The 20,339-nt window shown below is 33.9% G+C and overlaps 1 protein-coding gene across 6 annotated transcripts in view; it reads right to left on the bottom strand.

Moving 5' to 3' along the window:
- Nucleotides 1-2,302: 2,302 nt before the first annotated feature.
- The window catches only part of Tank (TRAF family member associated NFKB activator), a 68,659-nt gene continuing 50,622 nt past the window's right edge, over nucleotides 2,303-20,339 (bottom strand). For all 6 annotated transcript variants that reach the window (XM_026393122.2, XM_026393125.2, XM_026393124.2 and 3 more), the window contains 4 exons: nucleotides 13,235-13,311; nucleotides 12,489-12,604; nucleotides 6,791-7,371; nucleotides 2,303-3,091 (listed from right to left, as the gene is read on the bottom strand). In XM_026393122.2, the coding sequence (XP_026248907.2) occupies nucleotides 2,915-3,091; nucleotides 6,791-7,371; nucleotides 12,489-12,604; nucleotides 13,235-13,311 (951 nt within the window). In that variant the 3' untranslated portion in view covers nucleotides 2,303-2,914. The remainder of the gene's footprint in view (nucleotides 3,092-6,790; nucleotides 7,372-12,488; nucleotides 12,605-13,234; nucleotides 13,312-20,339) is intronic.

The following is a 20,339-nucleotide window of genomic DNA, read 5'->3' as shown; positions in this document are numbered from 1 at the left end:
CTGCTGCTTTTCTCTTTTCTTCCCGACTTCTGCTTCCCTCCCCCCCTTTCCTTCGTAGTTGATTTATTTATTTATTACTATTATTTTAAATGCAATCCCGGTGCCTATTTGGACGAGTCCTCTGCGGACTTAACCTTCCGCGTGTACGCTGGTGCCTATATATGTATATGTAAACTAGGGTGCGTGAGTCGGACGCGGGCTGGCAGTTTTGCGGGAAATACTGCTTCCACGCGGAGAGAATTTTGTCCTAAAGATATTTTTGGGAAGGGAGGAGCTGGGGAGAGGGACGGGAGGGAAGAGTTGGGGAGACCTCAATTAATGCTTTAAAGATCTCTTAGAAATTAACAAACTGGGGAGTCTCGGAATCTGCTGTCAGAAGCGTGTTTCCCCCTCTCTCCTCTAACAAGCACTGACAGTCTAATTACTGTAGCTACAAGCAGCTGTCGAGGCAGCAGCCCGGGAGAGAAGGCGCCACAGGCTGAGCGCACCCGGCCGGCCCCCGAACCCAGCCGAACCAGCCGAACCCGGCCCGACTCCGAGAGGGTGGAGAAAAGGGCAAGGCCTGGCACCCGACAGCCCCGGAGAGCCCAAGGCGGGCCTGAGAGCCAGCGGACTCGCTTATTGTTTCATATTTATGAAGTCTTTACCTTGAAGGTTAAAAGATGTGAAGAAGAAAGGAGGGGACTTGGGGGGAGTGGGAAGAAAATCTTCTAAGCTTCCAGCCACCCCTTTTCTACCTCCTTGAGTTCCCCCCACCTCCCGTGTTGGTAAAATAACCACGCAACCCGGGGCTGAGGGGGCGGGGTGAGCCAGGCTGGAGTGTAAGAAAGCAGATGTCCCCGCTGGCAGAAGCCTCAGCCTCCGGGGAAAGCTGCACCGGGGGGGCCCTCCCGAGGACATTCACCTCCCACTTCTCAGGCATCCCGCTCACAACTGCCTCGCCTCGGCGGGGGTGGTTTTTTCAGACTCAGCGTTTTGCGTGTGCAGCTTTTTTACCTGGGAGCTGTTCTTACCCGGCCACGCTTAGCAGATGCCAAGAGGCAGCCCCTGCACGACTCAGTAATAAGAGACAGAGGGAGAAACCTGGTCGGTACCCACTCCACCTCTTGAGCTGAGACCAGTGCCACCTCTGCAGAGCGGGACAGGAGACTCCTCTTCTTTGGCCCAAAAGGGCCTCTGCCTCATAAGTTGGAGCTTAGGGTACTGCTGGAACCCCAAAGAAAACAGTCCCCGGTTCTTACTAAAAGTAGTGGATGTGGGGGAAAGGATGGACAGGAGAAGAAGGGTCAGTGACTGGGCCAGTTTTTATTTTATTTTAATTTTTGGTTATCGGTAAGCTAGTAGATTTCAACTATGTGAGGGGGAATCATCCTTTCTAGAAAGGAGGTAAAAAGGATCCCCTTTTCCTGAGATAGGTTCAGTGCTATATTCTGGCTGGTACACACTGGGAAGTTTTTAGTTTTAATTTTTTTTGTGTGTGGGAGGAGTGAGAGGGGAGGCTGGGTGGGCGGGAGGAAGGGGGAAGGGAAGAGGCTTGGATAATTGTCTAGGCATTTCCATTCAGTCCCAGTGGCAAGGAAAGAGATGTACATGCCTCAGAACCCTTCACAGTGAATACCTAATAATCGCCATGTCACCTTGGTGAGGAAGATGTCAATGTGATGTGCTTGACACCCCGAGAAGTCGAGGCACCACTCTCATTCTTCCACAAGTTAAGGCTCTTCACAGTAGCACAGGGGCCTGCTCAAATCCCCCCATTCCAAACCCTCCAGTTTAAAACATTTGCTTCACGAAGGCTTAAATTTCTATTTGAGAGCTGCAAATCAATGTTTGCTTCATAAAATGGAAGCTATGCCTCATATATTTTTAAAAACCAGGGGAAAAGATAAATCCCCAATGCAAGAATCATAGGGAAGAAAAAGGAAAGGAAGCCTTATTTTAAACAATTTTGCAGAATTCTGAATTTGGTATCCGCTCTTTCAAATGTCTTCCAGTGGCCATCAATCAGGCTGCTAACAATGAATAACAATTTTCTCAACAAGAATGTTAACGTTTCTAATCTAAATTAATCTAGGTTAATAAATATGGATAGTCCTCACAGGCTTTTATATTTGCTCCCATTAAAAGCAAAATGTTACTTTAGAAAGTTCAGTTTGAAAAATGATTTTAAAATTCAAAGTGATGTACCATTGTAATACATGCCATTGTATCCGGTCATCACCCTTCTATCAGGCTAATAAAGAGAAAACAGGATTTTTATAAACTTCCCACAAATATGACTTATTTATTTATTTACCTCAGGAACAAAGAACACTTTAATGATCATAACATAAGTAACTCTTTTAATATTTAATTCATTTCATCATATAGGTATACACAGCAAAAATTAAAAACCACATATGTTATTAGAAATAATCTAAAGTGTTTAAATAATTATCACTGGGCATCGAATTTCTTGGATTTAGTATTAGATTTTTATTTTGTCTGCTATCCTCTTACAGATTTACTTAAAAGAAATTACTTGTAGTATAAATAATGTAATATTTTAAATGAAAACAAAACAAAATCCCCTAAGATTTACAACATTTTCAAACTCAATAGCTCTCACTAGAAATCCAAGCAATAAGCTTAGATATTTGATACAACATAAATTATGATTTTACAACTCTGTTAGCCACATCACTTTGAATTGTGGTAATAATACTGTAAACATGAATACAATGAATTGGTTTTTTTACAAGATGATCTTTTAAAAGATAATAAAAGTTACAAAATAAGATTAGAAAAAAATTCAAATAGCTGTGATATTAGATTTTTCTATAAATGATTCTGAATTTAATTTACAATCAAGTATTTGTAGTATTAATAACCCCAAATCATCACACAACTTGACATATCTGTTTTTAAGTGTGCCTTAAGTCTCCCCATTAAAGTGTGAATTAAGATGCCGGAGGAAATCCCCCCTGGATGTAATGGATGGTGGGAAAACTGCTTGACAGAATTCACATACTCGGGGTATATGCAGTTCTGAGTCTGAGCCACTTAGTACCACTAAGTCAATGTCTTGATTAGGAAAGGGCTTCCAAAGGGGCTGCAGGAAACAAACAAAAACATCTTCTGTTACTTGTACTCAAAATCAACTTACATTGAATTTCAAATTTAAGTATTTGAATGATTATGTATGAGATTATATACAAAATTCCCTAATATGAAAGCATATTACCTTTCCATGGAGTTAGCACGAGGACATGACTCAATTCTTTTTCATAAAGGACATAACCAACTCTGATTAAAAATCACTTGGGCTGGGGGTGTAGCTCTATGATAGAGTGGGCTCCATCCCCAGTACCACGAAAAACAAAACAAACAAACAAACAAAAAAACAGAACTGGGAACACACTTCCAAATTTTATCTTATTTAAAAACACTGCAACTGTAGCACAAGCAATTTTTAATACTCAATTACGTCAACAGCAGTAGTTTAGGAATAAGTCAATATTTAATAGGACATTTTAATTAAATTCTATTGTATTTTATAACAGAAATCTTGAGTAATAGGGCTTTTATTAACACATGGCACACTGCACATGTGATTACACTGCTTAATCCAAAGCAATGTAAATTTCCCTACTTTGATAAGCAAATACTTAATATATACATACATACATACATACATATATATATGAGAAACAGCATTTTGATTTTTAAAAAGAAAATTTTTCTTTTTAACTACTAAGCAGATTCTATGGATTCAGTATTTTGGGAAAAACTTAAATATTTGAATTAATATTCAACAAAATCTACCATCAGATACATTCTTTCTTATTTTGCTTCTGTTAGTTAATAATTTGGTTTTATTCTTTCTGAATAAAGTGAAACTTGTCAACATTTGTCCAGTTAAAGAATTATGGAAAAAATATAATTTAATAGAACAACCTCTATTACAACTACCAGCAAATAAATGCCTTTCAAAAACTACATTTATCTTAAAAAAAAAAAAAAAAAACTTCTAGAAAGAGGAGATATAGCATTTAGCTTAATAGTAGGTGCCTTCAGGGGTTGACGGAAAAATTTCTTACTATCCTTAACTGTATAGATTATTTAAAAAAAATCTTTCTTACCTTGACATACATAAATTACCTGGACATAGCTAAATTCTGGTATTTTGAGGAGAATCATCCCATGAAGCCAATTTAAAAAGAATCCTTTATGCTCCTATTACTAATATGTTTGTAAAGGAACACAGCATAGTCTAGCATCTGACAGTTTTCATTCCCTTAACTTCCTTCATTTCAGTTAAACAATCATTTATTACATAAATAGTATATTACTAATTGAAAAAAAGCATGGCCTGTTTTCTTATAAACATCTTACTGGACAGATATACACTCTGTGTAAATACATAAAATATGTCTATGCAGCAAGATTCAGTATAAAGGGCTTATAATAACATGGACTTAATTCTTTTCATAAGAAATATAGTAATATTTAAAATGGAGATTATGTAAAATTTGGGGCAAAATAATTTTTTTTAGAAAAATATTTTCTATGAAAAAAATTGTCATGAGTATATAAACAAAAATTTAGTTGAGCTAACTAAGAAACAAATTTTCCTATCTGCATTTTAAACAAAAAAGGTTTAATGAAAAATTGATATGGCTACAGATAGAAGATTTAAAAAATTTAACCTATAAGTAATTTAGTTTCCAAATTTGATAAGCCAATCTTCCACTGCCAATTTATCTCCAAAAATCCTTCTCCAGTAGGATCTATATAGTAGGAACTATCTAATAGTTCAGATTTAGTCTCTTCATAGAGTTTAGTTAGGAGCCCAATCACTGACTCAACAAAAGTTAGAAATATCACATGGAACAAAAATAAGCTGATCGTTTTAAAATCTTTGCTATGATAACTGCATGTATAAAATAGGTGTTTAGTAGTACTGATTGATATAAAGTAAAAACTTGTAATATGTAACCAAAATCACTTCTATTACTATGAACAACTCAAGAATTTTTTAAAAATATTTTTATTAGTTGTTGATGAAATTTTTAAATTATTTATTTGTATGTGGTGCTGAGAATTGAACACAGTGCCTAACACATGCTAAGCAAGTGCTCTACCACTGAGCCACAATTCCAGCCCCACAACTCAAGAATTTTGAATTCATCATATGAACTTTATTTTTTAAAAAATTTTGATGGACCTTTATTTTTATTTATTTATATGCGGTGCTGAGAATCAAACCTAGTGCCTCACACACACACACAAGGCAAGTGCTCTACCACTGAGCTACAACTCCAGCCCTGAACTTTATTAATACTAATAAAATACTAAAATGTTTTTAAAACCCATTTTAAGAACTATTCTTTCAATCCGAAACTGTAACATGGCCTTCAAATCATACTAATTTTTTTGCTTTTTCTGCTAAAATATCAATTGTCTAACCTTATGCCCCATGTCTTGTGATAGCTCAACACCAATTCTCCTGCATTTTTTAAGTTGAATACTTTTCTATCAAGTTGTAATCACATACCAGCTGTTTCCCTTGCTGCAGTATAGAAAGCAAATGTACAATACAGGGTGCCATCTACTGAAACATGCATGCACAGACTAACTAGTCAAAGAACAGGCATGAGAGATAAAGGAGAAAAAAGTAACAAGCATTAGAACTGATACAGTTCACAGCTCTGCAGGAATTCTACTTGCAATAAATGAAATTGTTTAATCTGTTTCATTTAGTAACAACTATAACTGAGACTGATGTGAAATAAAGTACAATGTAGAACATAAGTGAGTTTAAAATTAAGGCTTGTCAGCAATGCCTAGTTTTTTCGTTACTAAAATACACTACTGCTTGACTACTGCCTTCTTTGCATGTTGATGAAAAAGTCTATAACCTATAGGAGTACTTAAAGCCAAAGGATATTTAATCAAGTGTTTAAAAAAATTAAATATCTCAAAGCAGAGACCATCAAACAAATGTTTGCAAGTTATATAGATATTTATGTCAATCTGTATTTTTATAAGCTTCTGTTTACTGTAACAATTATGTATTTTTAATTTGCCCTCAGGCATTATAACTTTTTTTTTTTTTAAACAAATAGAATCATTCTGTGGTAGAATCTGAACCTACAAGGGAGAGTAAAAGTGGACTGGTAGGCTATAAGTAGTCTTCAAGCTTGTTGGAAACATTAAATATTTGACTAAAACCACACATATGCAGACACTATTTAAAAAATGTATTAGGTGGCGATATTAGTGCCAGATTAGCAACCAAAACAAGCATTAAACCTTACAGATCTATGTACTGTAAAACTGAGAATAGAAGTATTAAATGACAATTTATTTTGATAAATAGGAATATATTATGCAATAATTTACTTATAGATAACTGTGTTCCTATGAAGATTCAGTATGATATATACAAACTTTTTAATAGATAAACACCATTTATTTCACATTATGAAATTTAATGATGAATTCTGTTAGTACAAGTAAACAAGCTTTGAATAAGAGACTAAGAAACTGGTACCATACTAGATATGGATAAGGCTTACATGCATTTTAAAATCTGTCATAAATTTTATGATAGAGCTTTAGCATATTCATCTTTTAAAATTTTGTGTCCTTTAACACAGGACTTGCATGTTTTACTGAAAGCTTTTTAACTTTGGCTAATTATTAATTTCAAAAGGATGTCCGATAATCTAAAAGAGAGGCATATCTGTGCACGTGTGGCAAAATGTGTGTTCACACATAATAAAATATGTTAATGCAAAACAGTTACCTGCTGTGGTCCTCGGATAGCTTTTCCTGGGGAATCCAATGAGGAAAAAGGTGCATCTGTTGGGTCCTGAAGTGGGAATGTTTTTACATATAACGCATTTTGGTCTCCAGGAGAAAAGCATGGAGCTCTATCCAGAGTTGTCCTGATACAAGTGTTCACAAGATTTGAGGGTTTTGTTATGTCAGTTGTTTTAAGGTTTTGTATAGCTGAAGCTATGGGGTCAATTCCCTGAATTTCGAACAGAGTTTCTTCTGTCTTAAGAAAGTTTCCTGTGTTGTTTCTGAGTTTCATATTAAATTTGTCCTGGCACACTGCCTCGGATGTGCTAGGACCAAAGATGTTGGGTCTCTCTGGAGTGCTATGCAAAAAAGTAGAGTCACTGTCCGTAGGTGGAAACTTGACATTGAATTTAGAAAGTGATTCAAAAGAGGTGTCTTCCTCATCCTGGCCCAGTCCTCTTGGTGTGACAGATGTGATGCATGGTGCACCTCTATTTATATCATCTTTAGCCTGAGGCTTAAACAGCGCTTCTTGTTTATCTGTTTTATCCGTACACTGTATAGGCACAGAGCACTGTGTTTCTGGGGGGAAAAAAAGAACACAAAAAGGAAACATTTACATTCAAATCATTCTTAAAAATTTGTTCAATCAGCTTTGAACTTATTAAGTATTATTTTTTCTTTTGGTTATTATGGCAACTGAAAACAACTGGGGTTTTTACATTGCTACCATCTTGCATAGGAATATTATCGGCCTGCAGCAGGTGAAGTAGAACAAGCTTATTAGTAACAGTTTAACTACTTTGTCTTTTCCTAGGTCTTTTGCTGTGAGCTTTGCATTTTTGTTCACAGTTACACTGCTCCACACTTAAAAAAACATTTGCTTATAGCGCATACATTTAAACATTTTGTCAATATCCAAAACCGCAACTGTGAGCTTGCTTAGACAACTAAGTTGTTAAAAGGGAACATACTTACTAGGTATATATATATGTAAATTAAGTAATTTATTATTTACTACATGAATTAGATGACTTATTCCCCCCAATATCACTGTGTAACTAAGTATCTCATTAATCAGTTTAGCCTTTGTCTACTCTGAATAATCCTGCTCTCAATAATATGAGGGAGCAGTGATGGAGGCTGGGAAGAAGGAAGAGGATGGAGGCAAAAGATGCAATTTGGGGATGCATGTAAAGAAAACCGCATGTGAATGTATGATTTTCTCATACAAAAAAGGGGAAAGGGGTTGTGGATATCACGTAGGCACCAGGGCTGACGTAGTTCTAAATAAAACCCTAGTTATTCAACAAATTCAGCTATATAGGACATAATCAAAAACTAGAAAGAAAGAACTTATGAGGAGTCAGAGCTTCAAGTCCATAGATAAATGAATTAAGTTCTATTCTCACTTTAGATTTATTCAAATGAGCTTGATGTTTCTTTAGCTCATAGCTGGTTTGAAACAGCAAATTAAAAGGGGGTATGAGTTGTTAAAGCAGGAAAGAAATCAATAAGAGCTGGAAGCATGGGAGGCAAGAAAAACAAAAATGCAGATGTAAGATCTCAGAAACCACTACTAATAACATAAGATCAAAAAGAGTTATATTTTGCAATACAAAAAGAAAACAAAGATCAAAGCATTTCCCATGTTAATGATACTCAGATACTAGAAAAAGTTAACTTGTGCTCCACAATGTCATTTTAAGAGGGCAGTGAGTTTGGTAATGTAAGTATTCTTATTCAGTGGATAAATAGTAAAAATTTAAAAAAATTAGCATCATAAAAAAGATTGTTACCAGTGAAGTTGTACATCACTGAGTACAGTCACAGTGATGTGGGTTTAAGTGAATAGGGTGCACTGAGCACCTTGCATGGTTTCTATCCATGTTTGTAGCCATCTAACAAATGTCAGTTCCTTTGTATTCCTCTGACTTTTATAGTTTCATGACACCTCTCTATCCTTTGCTAAAGCACATTCTGACACAGGATATCTTGTCTTTGGATATGATATGCAACCAACTTCTTTAGTCATCCAGTCATATACCTACTACTTCTCTTTCGTCCACACCATCGCCTCTTACTAGATTATTACAACCTTTGAGATGCTTCCATGCTTCTAAAGTTGTCTCATATTCAATTTTTTTCTCTATATTGCAACTTTCCCTTCTATCCTCTTTCTAAAAATAATTTTTCTAAAGTTCAAATCTGGTCATTCTATCTTCCTAATAAAACTCCCCAAACCCTTAGTCTTAGAAAAGCATTTATAATTGTTCAAAACTGGCCCCTTGGTCACCTTTTCCATCCTTACTTTTCACCATACCCACTTTAATTCATACTCCACATGTAATGAACTTTGTGCAGTTTTCCAAAATAATCATACTCTTGTCTCTGGACCTCACATGCTGTGCAAATTGCCTGATTTGTCCTGTCTTTTCCCATTCTCTTTGCCCAACTCTTAATTTGCTCTTCATATCTTAGCCTAGACATTAGTTTCTCTGGATGGTTCTCCCATGACTCTTAGGTGCCCTGAGGACTGAACACTGTGTGTTATATTTCTATGGATGCCTCTCTTTCTCCCATTACAGTAGATTTTCTGAGGTCCTAAATTATGTTCTGTTTCTCACTTTCCTGTCCAGTATCCTGCCCTGTGCCTGGCACACAGTATGCCCTCAATAAATGAATTCTGAATGAATCTGTATTCTTTTCTTCACAGAGTCTAGAATAATAACCTACTTTACTACATACTCTGTGACTAAGAGTACTATAATTGAAAACAAGCTCAATTGCTTAGTTGGATTTCTCTGACTCCAAGGTTCTTGAACAGTCCATTAACTCTCAAGTAGTCATTTTTCCTGACAGTAGACTTGAGGGTGGCAAGAAATTCTAGGAAACAATAATCAAATTCTGTAACACCTGAGAAGGAGGAAAGACTTATTAAATGATCTTCACAAGATCCGGGTGAATGCTTTAGAATCTGCTGTTGCTGCTAATGGCAACAACTATTAACATTAATTGCCCTTTCATGTGCCATGCACTGTTGTAATTGTTATATGTGTCTTAATTCATTTAGTACTCAGAATAATCTCAAGGTAGGCACTATTATTATCCCCAATTCATGTCTGAACAAACTGGGAGATGGAAAGGTTAATTCCAAGGCTACACAGCTAGTGAGTGGTATATCTGGCACTGGAACCCAAGCAGTCTTAAACTTGAGTCTGTACTCACTCGGAACCATTATGCTAAATTGAACATGTTGGTTTCTATATATAGAGAGGAGTCCTCAAATTGACAGAAAAGTGCTTGGAATTACTTTCCTTGCAGTTGACCTATCCCCCTTGCAAAGAAAACACGGAGAAATCAAACAGCTGTAATAAAGCTGATATTTTCTTTTAGCACAGCTAGCTGGTATACAACTTCAGCCACTTAAAATAATTTGAGTTAATCTGCTCATGTGATGAGAGTAAATATCTATTGAAAGGAGATTTAAACCCAGGATTCCTAAGGCTACTAGAAATCTGAGCTTAGAAAACTTAAAAGTCAAATGAGCTGCATGAAAATACTTGTCATCCTGACACCATACAGAGAACCATGTTGAGGTGAGCAAATAGTTTTTCTATTTTGTCTGTTTCAGGGAAGGAAAAGCAAGCAAGATGCAAAAAATTTCCAAATTCTGAGTACAGCTACTCATTATATTACTTCTCAGTCTAATTACCATTAATATTGACAAAAAAAAATTTACCCGATTGTAATCCCGATTGTAATCCCTAATCCTATATATTCTTCTTTCCTAATTGCCAATGAAATAGGATCCTCCCTTTGGATCAAACACAATTTTTCCTTAAGACATATTTGCTAAACATACATTTCTATCTTTATCCTTTCTCAAGACTATTGCCATATGTGGGTGAATAGAAAAAATAAAGTAATAAACAGGAAATGTATAATTCTATTAACTCATCATTTTAAAACAAATAAATATTCAGTTCTTTAAAAGTAAAAATCAAATTTTAACAAAAAATAACATAGGAACGATATTGTTAAATATACTGTTTTCCAGATTTATTATACAAATCATTTTTGAAATACTTCCTCTATATTTTCATTCAAAGTAGAATACATATTTGAAAACTCTAAATAGGTATCTTTAATTCCTATTTCTTTCTTCCCATTTGATCTACTACTGTTAGGGCAGTAGTTTTGGTTTCTATTTGGACCAAACAAAATGTCAGTGAATTTTCTAGCATAAAATATCTAAAATATTTCAAGAATAATGTTGTATTTATTATTTGTGACATAGTTATATAAAGCATAAGAATAATGCTAGGAAGCAGTTTTAGTAGGAAAGAAATTGAAGTTAAACACCCAGTGTTCTAGTTGACAGATACATACTCAGATTTAGACCTGTGCAATTTAAAAATGGTCAAAGTATTAAGCCATTGATAATGGGGTATGTTCTCTGTGTAGCAAAGAATATATCACCATTGCAATGTTTTGATAAGATGTTGATGTTCACAAAGCATATTTATGAATTCTAGGTACTACATCTCCACGTAGCTAGCATATTTTAAATAAAAATATTTACTTCAGACACAATATCTTTAGTCTGTCCAAAGATCAATTTCTCATGAAAATGTCAAAAATTAAGATGAAGAAATTGAGCTCTTTTGGGGGATGTAGGGGTAAGAAAGGGAAAGAAACAAATTATGTCTATTTATAGAGATTGTTTTGTTTCTTCCTCACTATACTGTATAGCTTTTCTGAAAACAAAATGTAGTAGTTGCAGAAAGCAAAATTTGACTGTAATATGATTTTTAAACAGCTTAGATGTTAGAGCTATAAATGTGATCTTTAATTAAAGGGGTGCTAGTCAGTATTGCTGCAGTATCGTTCAGAGTGAAAACTGTAAATCACATCACTTGGGAATTATCTGCAGAATAACTCACAAGGGTAAAAGAGAATTTATCATTACGAATGATCAGTTTACTTTCCTTTTGTTTACAGAAGTGCTTGTTATCAGACTCAATCTCTGGTATTTTGCTATTAATACTTGACTAAACCAGTCTGGGACTTTAGGGAAGGGCAGAACTTTTAAATAACACACAGCAACACATATGTAAAATAGATATTCCTTTTAAGTTGCATTTAATACTAAGTTTATTTTTTTGTGCCTCCAATAGAAATGGCCCTTAGGAAATGTGCATACTACATTTTCATTCTTGAACCAAATTATCAGAAACTATCCATAGAGTTCAATGTAATTTTAGGTAGAAGTTAAAAACAAACTTGATGCTATCATTTTACTTAGCTCATATGTGGTAGTGTTTCTTCAAGGCTGCTTACTAACATATGAGTTAAAGTGCAATATGACCTCTAAATAGCAACCAAAAACTTTGAGAGGCATATTTTATACTTATTTTGTATTTTTTTAAGATGGGATTTCTAATTAAGCCGACTAGTAATTGGGTCATTCAATTCAGTCTATATATATTTTGTATAATGAAGATAGAGAGGAAAAAAAGCCAATAATTACAGCACATAATACATTACAGAACTTAATACAGCACAAAATTCAAGTATAAGTGGGTGTGGGGTAAGATGGAGATCCTTAGCACTTAAGAAGCCATTCACAAATATTTCACATTCAAACGAATTCAACCAACATAATCAAAATGACTGAAAGTTAAATCAAACCTTACCAGTTGCAATGTCTGGTATGTTAAGTTTGCTTAAGTGGTCTTTTTGTGCTTTTGCTAGAATGCAAATTCTATGGAATTCTTCTTTGAGATCCCAGAAAGTCTTCTCTATATTACCCCTAAAAACAAATCAATATTTTAAAATGTAAACTAACTCCAAATATTTTTTATCATAATAAAATTTACATACCACTATTTTATGTACCACTAAATTAAAGAAATGTTAAAAGTTATTTTAAATTTGTAGAAAATGTCCCCAAAAGCAACTCTAATGTTTGGAGAACCAGGCACAAAATAAGTGCTAAATTAAAAGTTCTAATACATAAATGTAGTGTAGATCAGAATATTTACTTATTCACACATCACATTAATGCTGGCTTATTCACACATTAACTTCAATGTACAGACTTTTTTTCTCTGTAAACATCATAAATAGAATTATGAAATATTCCTCACTTTGATAAGGTTCACAATAGGATTCATCCATATAAAATAATGTGACCACAATACATGGTCTATTGAAATAGCAGAACTTTAGAAAATTCAACTTTTACTTCTAGCTCTACTATTAACTATATGACTTATTTAGGTCATTTTAACGTGTAGGAGCCTTGGTTGGTTTCTTCCAGTTCTAAAAGAGAGTTGTTTTCTTACAATTGCTAAAATTAAAATATATATATAAATATAAAGTACTGCATATTTCAAAATTTGTAATTTTTAAGAGCTGGCAAAAAAGGATGCAGAACTACCTTTCATGGAATGAAGGAATGCCAAGACTCCTTGGTGAAGTTTCTTTTCTAGGAGAAGAAACCTCTTGTCTTCTCACCTTAAAGACACAAAAAATGATCATACTTTAAATTGCTTCCAAACTCAAACGAGATTTGGTTAACAGAAAACACAAAGGAACATTTATTTATCTTCTCCATTGAAAAACAAATTGAGGGAGTGTACATATATACACAAAATATATAATAGCTTATGATGCCCAACAGAATTTTTTCTTTAAATGAGATAAAGGAGAAAGGAAAATAAAAATAAAAAGTTTAAAGCATGAAGCATTTTGGTAATTTGATAGTAATTCTTCAATTATTATCTTCAGTACTGGCAATTCAAGGAATTTCACAAATTCAATTATTGATAAAATTGCTACTGTGATACCAAGCACCTCATATGACTAGAAATTGAGTGAAACCTTTGTGTTAACTCCTTTTGATAATACTAATAATGGCCTATATGTATTAATGTCTTTGTTTTTGTAGGTTCTTTGCTAAGGAATGCAGCTGTAATAAGAGGAAGAAAAAATAAAACCAAGCTACAGCTACTTATTATTTAACAAGCATTTTTAAGGTTTATAAAGATCATGTAATTATACATTTAAGCTGCTTCAATACAAGTTCTTGCCTTTCACTCCCACCCTGTGGCTTACACTGGTATTACAATTGTTTTGATCTTGGAAAAAGTCAACACTAAAGAACATGTTGTAATACTTTATATTCTATGGTTCAGATTTTTAAAAAGTCTTTAAATATGTGTAGAAATCTTTGTGTACTTTCTGAAGCTACAAACTAACAAATTCTGAGATTTGAAGAATGGCTATTATATAATCATAATTCAGCCCAAACTATATAATTCAAATTCAAATCCAAACCAGAGGACATATCTTTGGTGAATTTTGATCTTCTTCAATTAAGGTCACTGTCACTATTAGTAAAATGACAATTTTTACTTAATTGTTTTATCACCTGAGTATTTCCCCTTTTAATTTTGCTTTTCAAAAGATTGCTCTGAATATCTTAGGAGTCTTATTTGTCCTCTAAGATGACAAAGACTTGATTTCAGTTTGTTTTTCTTAAAATTAACATGTTCTCTAGTATATATTGCTCTCATTTCCTGACTTTTTCCTAAATGAATACCCTACACCATAGTATTATTTTGCAGTAGTGTAGAATTAGTAAAATAAAATGTTGGCAATCTAAACAATTTGATTTTATATATTATATCATGGTATTGAGGTAAAAAAAAAGATCATTTTCTTGCTGCATACTCTGTCTAGCAAACATTTAGGCCACGCCTTCTGAACTAAAACTGTTTTACTGAGCTTTTTAAAAAGTAGTCAGAAGACATTTTCACAATCACAGTTTGTTTTTAAAAGTGGCAGACAAGGTTATTCTTTGGCATTAAGTACAATTACAACACTTAACAGATTTTAGTATGGACAGGAAGAGAGGTAACATTTTATAGCTAGCCAATCACTTAGGACACTACGACAAAACAACTTTTAAATAGATTATATTATTAAAACCACATCAAAAAGTCAGAGCAGATATAAAGAGAATAAAATTATTTGGCAATTAATATGTTAAATAATAATGAAGTGTTTATATTAAATGAAATGGCTTCCTTTGAAAAATTACTATTAAAAATTCTTAATATGTTATTTTATTAGGACCTAGAAAGAACCAAAAAGAATTACTTTGTAATTTTAGCCTAAAACTGAAGATGTATTACAGAAAGTGGTAAAGATGATATCCTAGTTTCCAATTCTGATTTTGACAGAAACTAGGAATGACTGCTTCTGAAAGGTTAAAGAATCATTAAAATCTAGTGGAGATGAAGATAGGCGAAAGAAAAGGCTGGAAAAGAATAATAAACTTTTGTTTGGCTTAGTAAATTAACTGGTGCCAATTCACTTCTGTGATGTTTGGATTTGATAACTAGTGTGTGTAAATTTGTTGTAAAAAAATGCCCTGGGTGTTCAGGCAGAGGGTAAAGGGAAGACTCACTTAGGGATTTCTATGAAGTATCTAAATTTAGTTTCTTTCTTTCTTTTTTTCTTTTTTTTTTTTCCCCCTTTTTGGTACTGAGGAGTGAATCCTGGGGCACTTAACCACTGAGTTACATCTCCAACCTGTTTTTGTATTTTATTTAGAGACAGGGTCTCACTGAGTTACTTAAGGAAAGGCTCTGAGTCTGGCTTTGAACTTTCAATCCTCCTGCCTTGGCCTCCTGAACCATGAAGGTAAAGAACATAGCTCTACTTACTATTATTTTTGTTCTGTTACTTAAGAAAAGCATTACTGGTTATACTAAGCAATATCTACACCTTCTATCATTCATACTAAATTAATCTGCTCATGTATGTCAAATGAAAAATCAGAGTGGCATCCAATAAAAAAATTTCAAAAAGGGACTTCTTAACATGCTAATTGGGAAAAAAACAAAACCAAAACCAAACCAAAAAAAAAAAAAAAAAAAAAGGCGAGCAGTTTCCTGACAGATTTTTTTTTTTTTTTAAAGAGAGAGTGAGAGAGAGAGGGGGACAGAGAGAGAAAGAGAGAGAGAGAGAGAGAGAGAATTTTAACATTTATTTATTTTTATTTTTTCTTAGTTCTCGGCGGACACAACATCTTCGTTTGTATGTGGTGCTGAGGATCGAACCCGGGCCGCACGCATGCTAGGCGATCGAGCTACCACTTGAGCCACATCCCCAGCCCCCTGACAGATGTTTTGAAGTAGGGTTTATTTAGCATGGGTATAGCATATTGATGTTATTTTCCACTGTAGCAGTCTTACACAACTTTCTGAAGACAATAATTTATTTTTCAGGGCTGGGGCTGTAGCTCAGTGGCAGAGTTCTTGTCTTACACATATGAGGACTGGGTTCAATCCTCAGCACCACATAAAAATAAACAAATAAAATAAAGGCATGCTGTCCATCTATCACTACAAAAAATTATTTTTCAAAGGATTTAGGACTGATAAAAGTCAATGGCAACTTGAATACTTTTCTTAGAAATTCAGACTTTCTTTTTGATGCTATTACCTCACTTAATGAAGATTCCTCTGTTTGGTGAGCATCTCAGAGTAAGTAAATAGAAAAAGATATTTAAATTTTTTTTTTCTATTCTCAAATATTATCTGAGTGGATCCTGTACTTCAGGAAGATGAGGTTATTTTAACTTCAAATAAGAATGCAAGAGAATTTTTGAATATTATTTTAGATTTTAAGCACTACATCATTCAACAAATGAATTAAGATACTAAAACTTAAAATACTTAACATCATAAGCTGTTCCAACTACCAGTTTGGAAATGTGAATCTTGTAGAATGAATGCTGAAATGAGTTTTACATGTCAAATACACATCCAGTATGGCACTGGAAAAGTCATTCAACTAAATCCATTAAGATAAACCCATCTGAAACAGTTGGAGGATGTTGTGAAATGTTTCCTTAAATTTCCTCTTATGTGAATTGAGAGAATTTTGACTTAGTGTATATCAATTTAAACTTCAACTTTAGGTATTATAAAAATATATGTTGTTTAATATGAAATAATATTTAAAAAGGAGAAAAACTAATATTTTGTTAGTCTAAAACCAGATTTACTTACTTATTATTTTGCTGTGCTGGGCATCGAATCCAAGGCCTCATGCATACTACACAAGCTCTCTACTACTGAGTTATGTTTTTAAAAAATATCCTTATTTATTTACTTTTATGTGGTACTGAGGATTGAATCTAGGACCTTGTACATGCTAGGCAAGTGCTCTACTGCTGAGCCACAACCCAGGCCCTGAGTTATTGTTTTTATTTTGAGACAGGATCTCACTAAGTTGCCCAGGCTGGCCTTAAACTTTTGATCCTGATGCCTCAGCCTTCTGAGTATCTCTGATTATAGTTGTGTGTAACCATACAGGCTCAAGTTTGTTTATTTATTTACTTGGTACTGGGGATTGAATCCAGGGGTACTTTACCACTAAGCTATATCCTCAGTTCCCCTGCCCTCCCCCCTTTTTAAAATTTTATTTTGAGACAGGATCTCACTAAGTTGCCCAGCCTTGCCTCAAAAACTTGCAATCTCCCCGCATCAGCCTTCCAAGTTGTTAGGATTATAGGTGTGTGCCACTGCATACAACTACAGGTTTATTCTTAATGAAAAGACAATGGAAAATGAGCTAGGGATGTGGCTCAGAGGAAGACCACTTGCCTAGCATGTGCAAAGCCCTGGGTTTGATCCCCGACACTACAAGGAAAAAAATGTTTTGGGTTACCTTCCAGGATTTGGTATATAGCAACTTCTCAAAAAAAGAAATGTATATTTTCCCTTACAGTTATCTTTGTTATAGCTGCTACTAAAAATGAAAGTAAAATTATATAGACTTATGGAACTTTTAAAAAACGATTTGACTAAACTCTTTAACATAATGCACATTTTCTCATATATAAAGAACTTTACCTTGAAAAGACTATAGTTATTTATTTTTATATTGCTGGGGATTGAATCCAAGGCTTTGTGCCTGGTAGGCAAGCACTGTGTCACTGAGCTACTTTCCCTTCCCTAAAAGGCTAATTTTAAATAAAGAAGTGAAGTTCTTGATGGCACGTATCTGATCTATAGCAATGCCTATCACTTTATTCCAGAGCTCATATCAAAGACTCCCTCTTAACTTTAGTTGGGAGCCTTAAATGCAAAGAAATATTTACTTTTTGGTGGTTCAGGCAACTAAGCATAGTCAATTTTTGTTTAGTTTCTGGATGATGCTCAACAGAATTATGCTCTTAAAACAGAAAAGTGAATTATGCTCTTACTTTGAATAATGTAAACCAAGAAATACACCAAGGTAATAAAAGGATGGATTGGTAAAGGAAATATAAACTGTGAGCACCTATGATATAAATAACTAGTTTGACAGAATTTACTACAGAAAAGTTAAAATAAATAGTGAAAAAATAAACTGCAAGTAAGGACTCACTTATCATCTAGATTTTTGAAACTTAAGAATGAAATGTTAAAGGACAGACTGAGGTTGAAAATTTCCTTACCAGTTATACATACATATACACTGAGGTAAAAATGGATGATGAAGTCAAACATTGGATTTGGCTAAATTAAGGAGAAGGAGAAAAGGAAAAGAATCAGGTGTAAAACAGAACTAGAAAAACATTTTGAAAGGAAATTTAATAAGAATAAGTATAAAAGCATAGTAAAATAAGTTTGAAGACAAAAGATAAAAAATACAAAGAAACTGTATTTAATCTATAGGAATTCATGGACATACAAAATCTTTGGTTCTCACACCCTCCTTAACATTCCTGAAAACCTAGCAAAGCAAGAGGAACAAAATCCTCTTCTGCATGGAACAAAATCTGTTCTGCATGACACAGTGTGCTAGGCAAACCCACTGCCAGTGTGGGAACAATTCCAGGGCAAAATGGGATTCATCCCAGAGTTCTGAAGGAAGTGGCAAAAAAATAAACAATATAAAAATAAAATTAAACACCCTAATTACTTCCAAGTTTTTTTTACAGAGTTCTGATTTAATATAACCCCCCCATCTCTACCAATTCTATGATACAACATGCTTTTTAAGAAAGGTAAAATCTTTTACCAGTACTATCTCAATTATTATAATTTCAATTCTGACATTAATTTGAAATAAGATTAATACTTTTGAAATTATGTTTTTTAAGTCTTTTACTTTATATTAAGTACCATCTATATATTTCTTTTTGAATTTATTTTCGTAAGAGGTAGATATTAATTGTGGGGATGCCTTTCAATAGAAATTGTGTAAGTTAAGACCAACTTAAGTAAGGCTTCTCATACTCCTTTCTTTGTTTCCCTAAACACTATGCTTAAACAGAACTGAGTTGGGAAAATCTTTTTCTTTAACCAAAAAGATTTTTTAAAAAAATTAGAGCATTACAGTTATGCATAATGTTTGGGTTTGTTCTGACAAAATCATACACTCAAGGAATTTAATTTCAACCTCCATTACCCCTAGTTTTCCACCCCTCCACCCTGCCCTTATTCTTTCCTCTATTCTACTAATCTTCCTTTCACTCATTTATTTTTTTCTGACTGGTACTTCCTACATATGCATAATGGTGAAATCCCCTTTGGCAAATTTATACATGTATATAACATGATTTTGTTACAATCATTTCATATTTTCCCTCTTTCCTATTCTTCTACCTTCCCTCCCATTCTTTATCTTCTACTCATCTTCCCTATATATTTATGAAAGTGCATCCCAACACCTGCTTTCCCTTATTTTGCTTTAGCTTCCACATGAGAGAAAACATCAACCCTTGATTTTCTGAATCTGGCTTATTTCACTTAGCATGATATTCCATCCATTAACTCGAAAATGCCATTATTTCATTCTTGTTTATGAATAAGTAAAACTTCATTGTGTATATACACTACAAATGCCATTATTTCATTCTTGTTTATGAATAAGTAAAACTCCGTTGTGTTTATACACTACATTTTCTTAATCTATTCATCTATTGCTGGGTATCTGGGCTGACTTCATAATTTGGCTCTTGTGAACTGTGCTTCTATGAACACTGAAGCAACTATATCACTACAGTATGATGATTTTAGTTCTTTTGGATAAATAGCAAGGAATGGGACACCTGGGTCATATGATGGCTCCATTCTTAGTTTTTTGAGGAATCTCCATACTGTTTTCCAGAGTTAAGTACAAATTTAAAGTTGTTACCATTACCATGATGAACAGAAGATATCTTCTTGAAAATAGCTATTAATTAATCTGCATGCATTTTTTAGCTTAGTCCACATAACCTCACATATTAAATACTTCATGATGATTTTAAAGTTTGCTTACAAACTTAGCTTGCTTTGGAGAGATCAAATAATTTGTCTGAATTCTAGCACATAGAGTAGTTGTGACTGGAAGTTGTGCCTTTTTGCCTGTGTTTAATTACTCAGCCATAATCCTTGGCCTTGGCTGCTAGAGAAACTAAATGTTACAGTTAGTTATCCAGCATAAAGAGGGAAACAAAGAATGGTAACATTTACATATCGTACCAAGTCAAACTAGCT

This window comes from Urocitellus parryii, chromosome 1, assembly GCF_045843805.1.
Source record: "Urocitellus parryii isolate mUroPar1 chromosome 1, mUroPar1.hap1, whole genome shotgun sequence".
Classification (NCBI taxonomy): domain Eukaryota; kingdom Metazoa; phylum Chordata; class Mammalia; order Rodentia; family Sciuridae; genus Urocitellus; species Urocitellus parryii.
The sequence above is the reverse complement of the archived record's forward strand: the minus strand, read 5'-3'. Positions and strand labels throughout refer to the sequence as shown.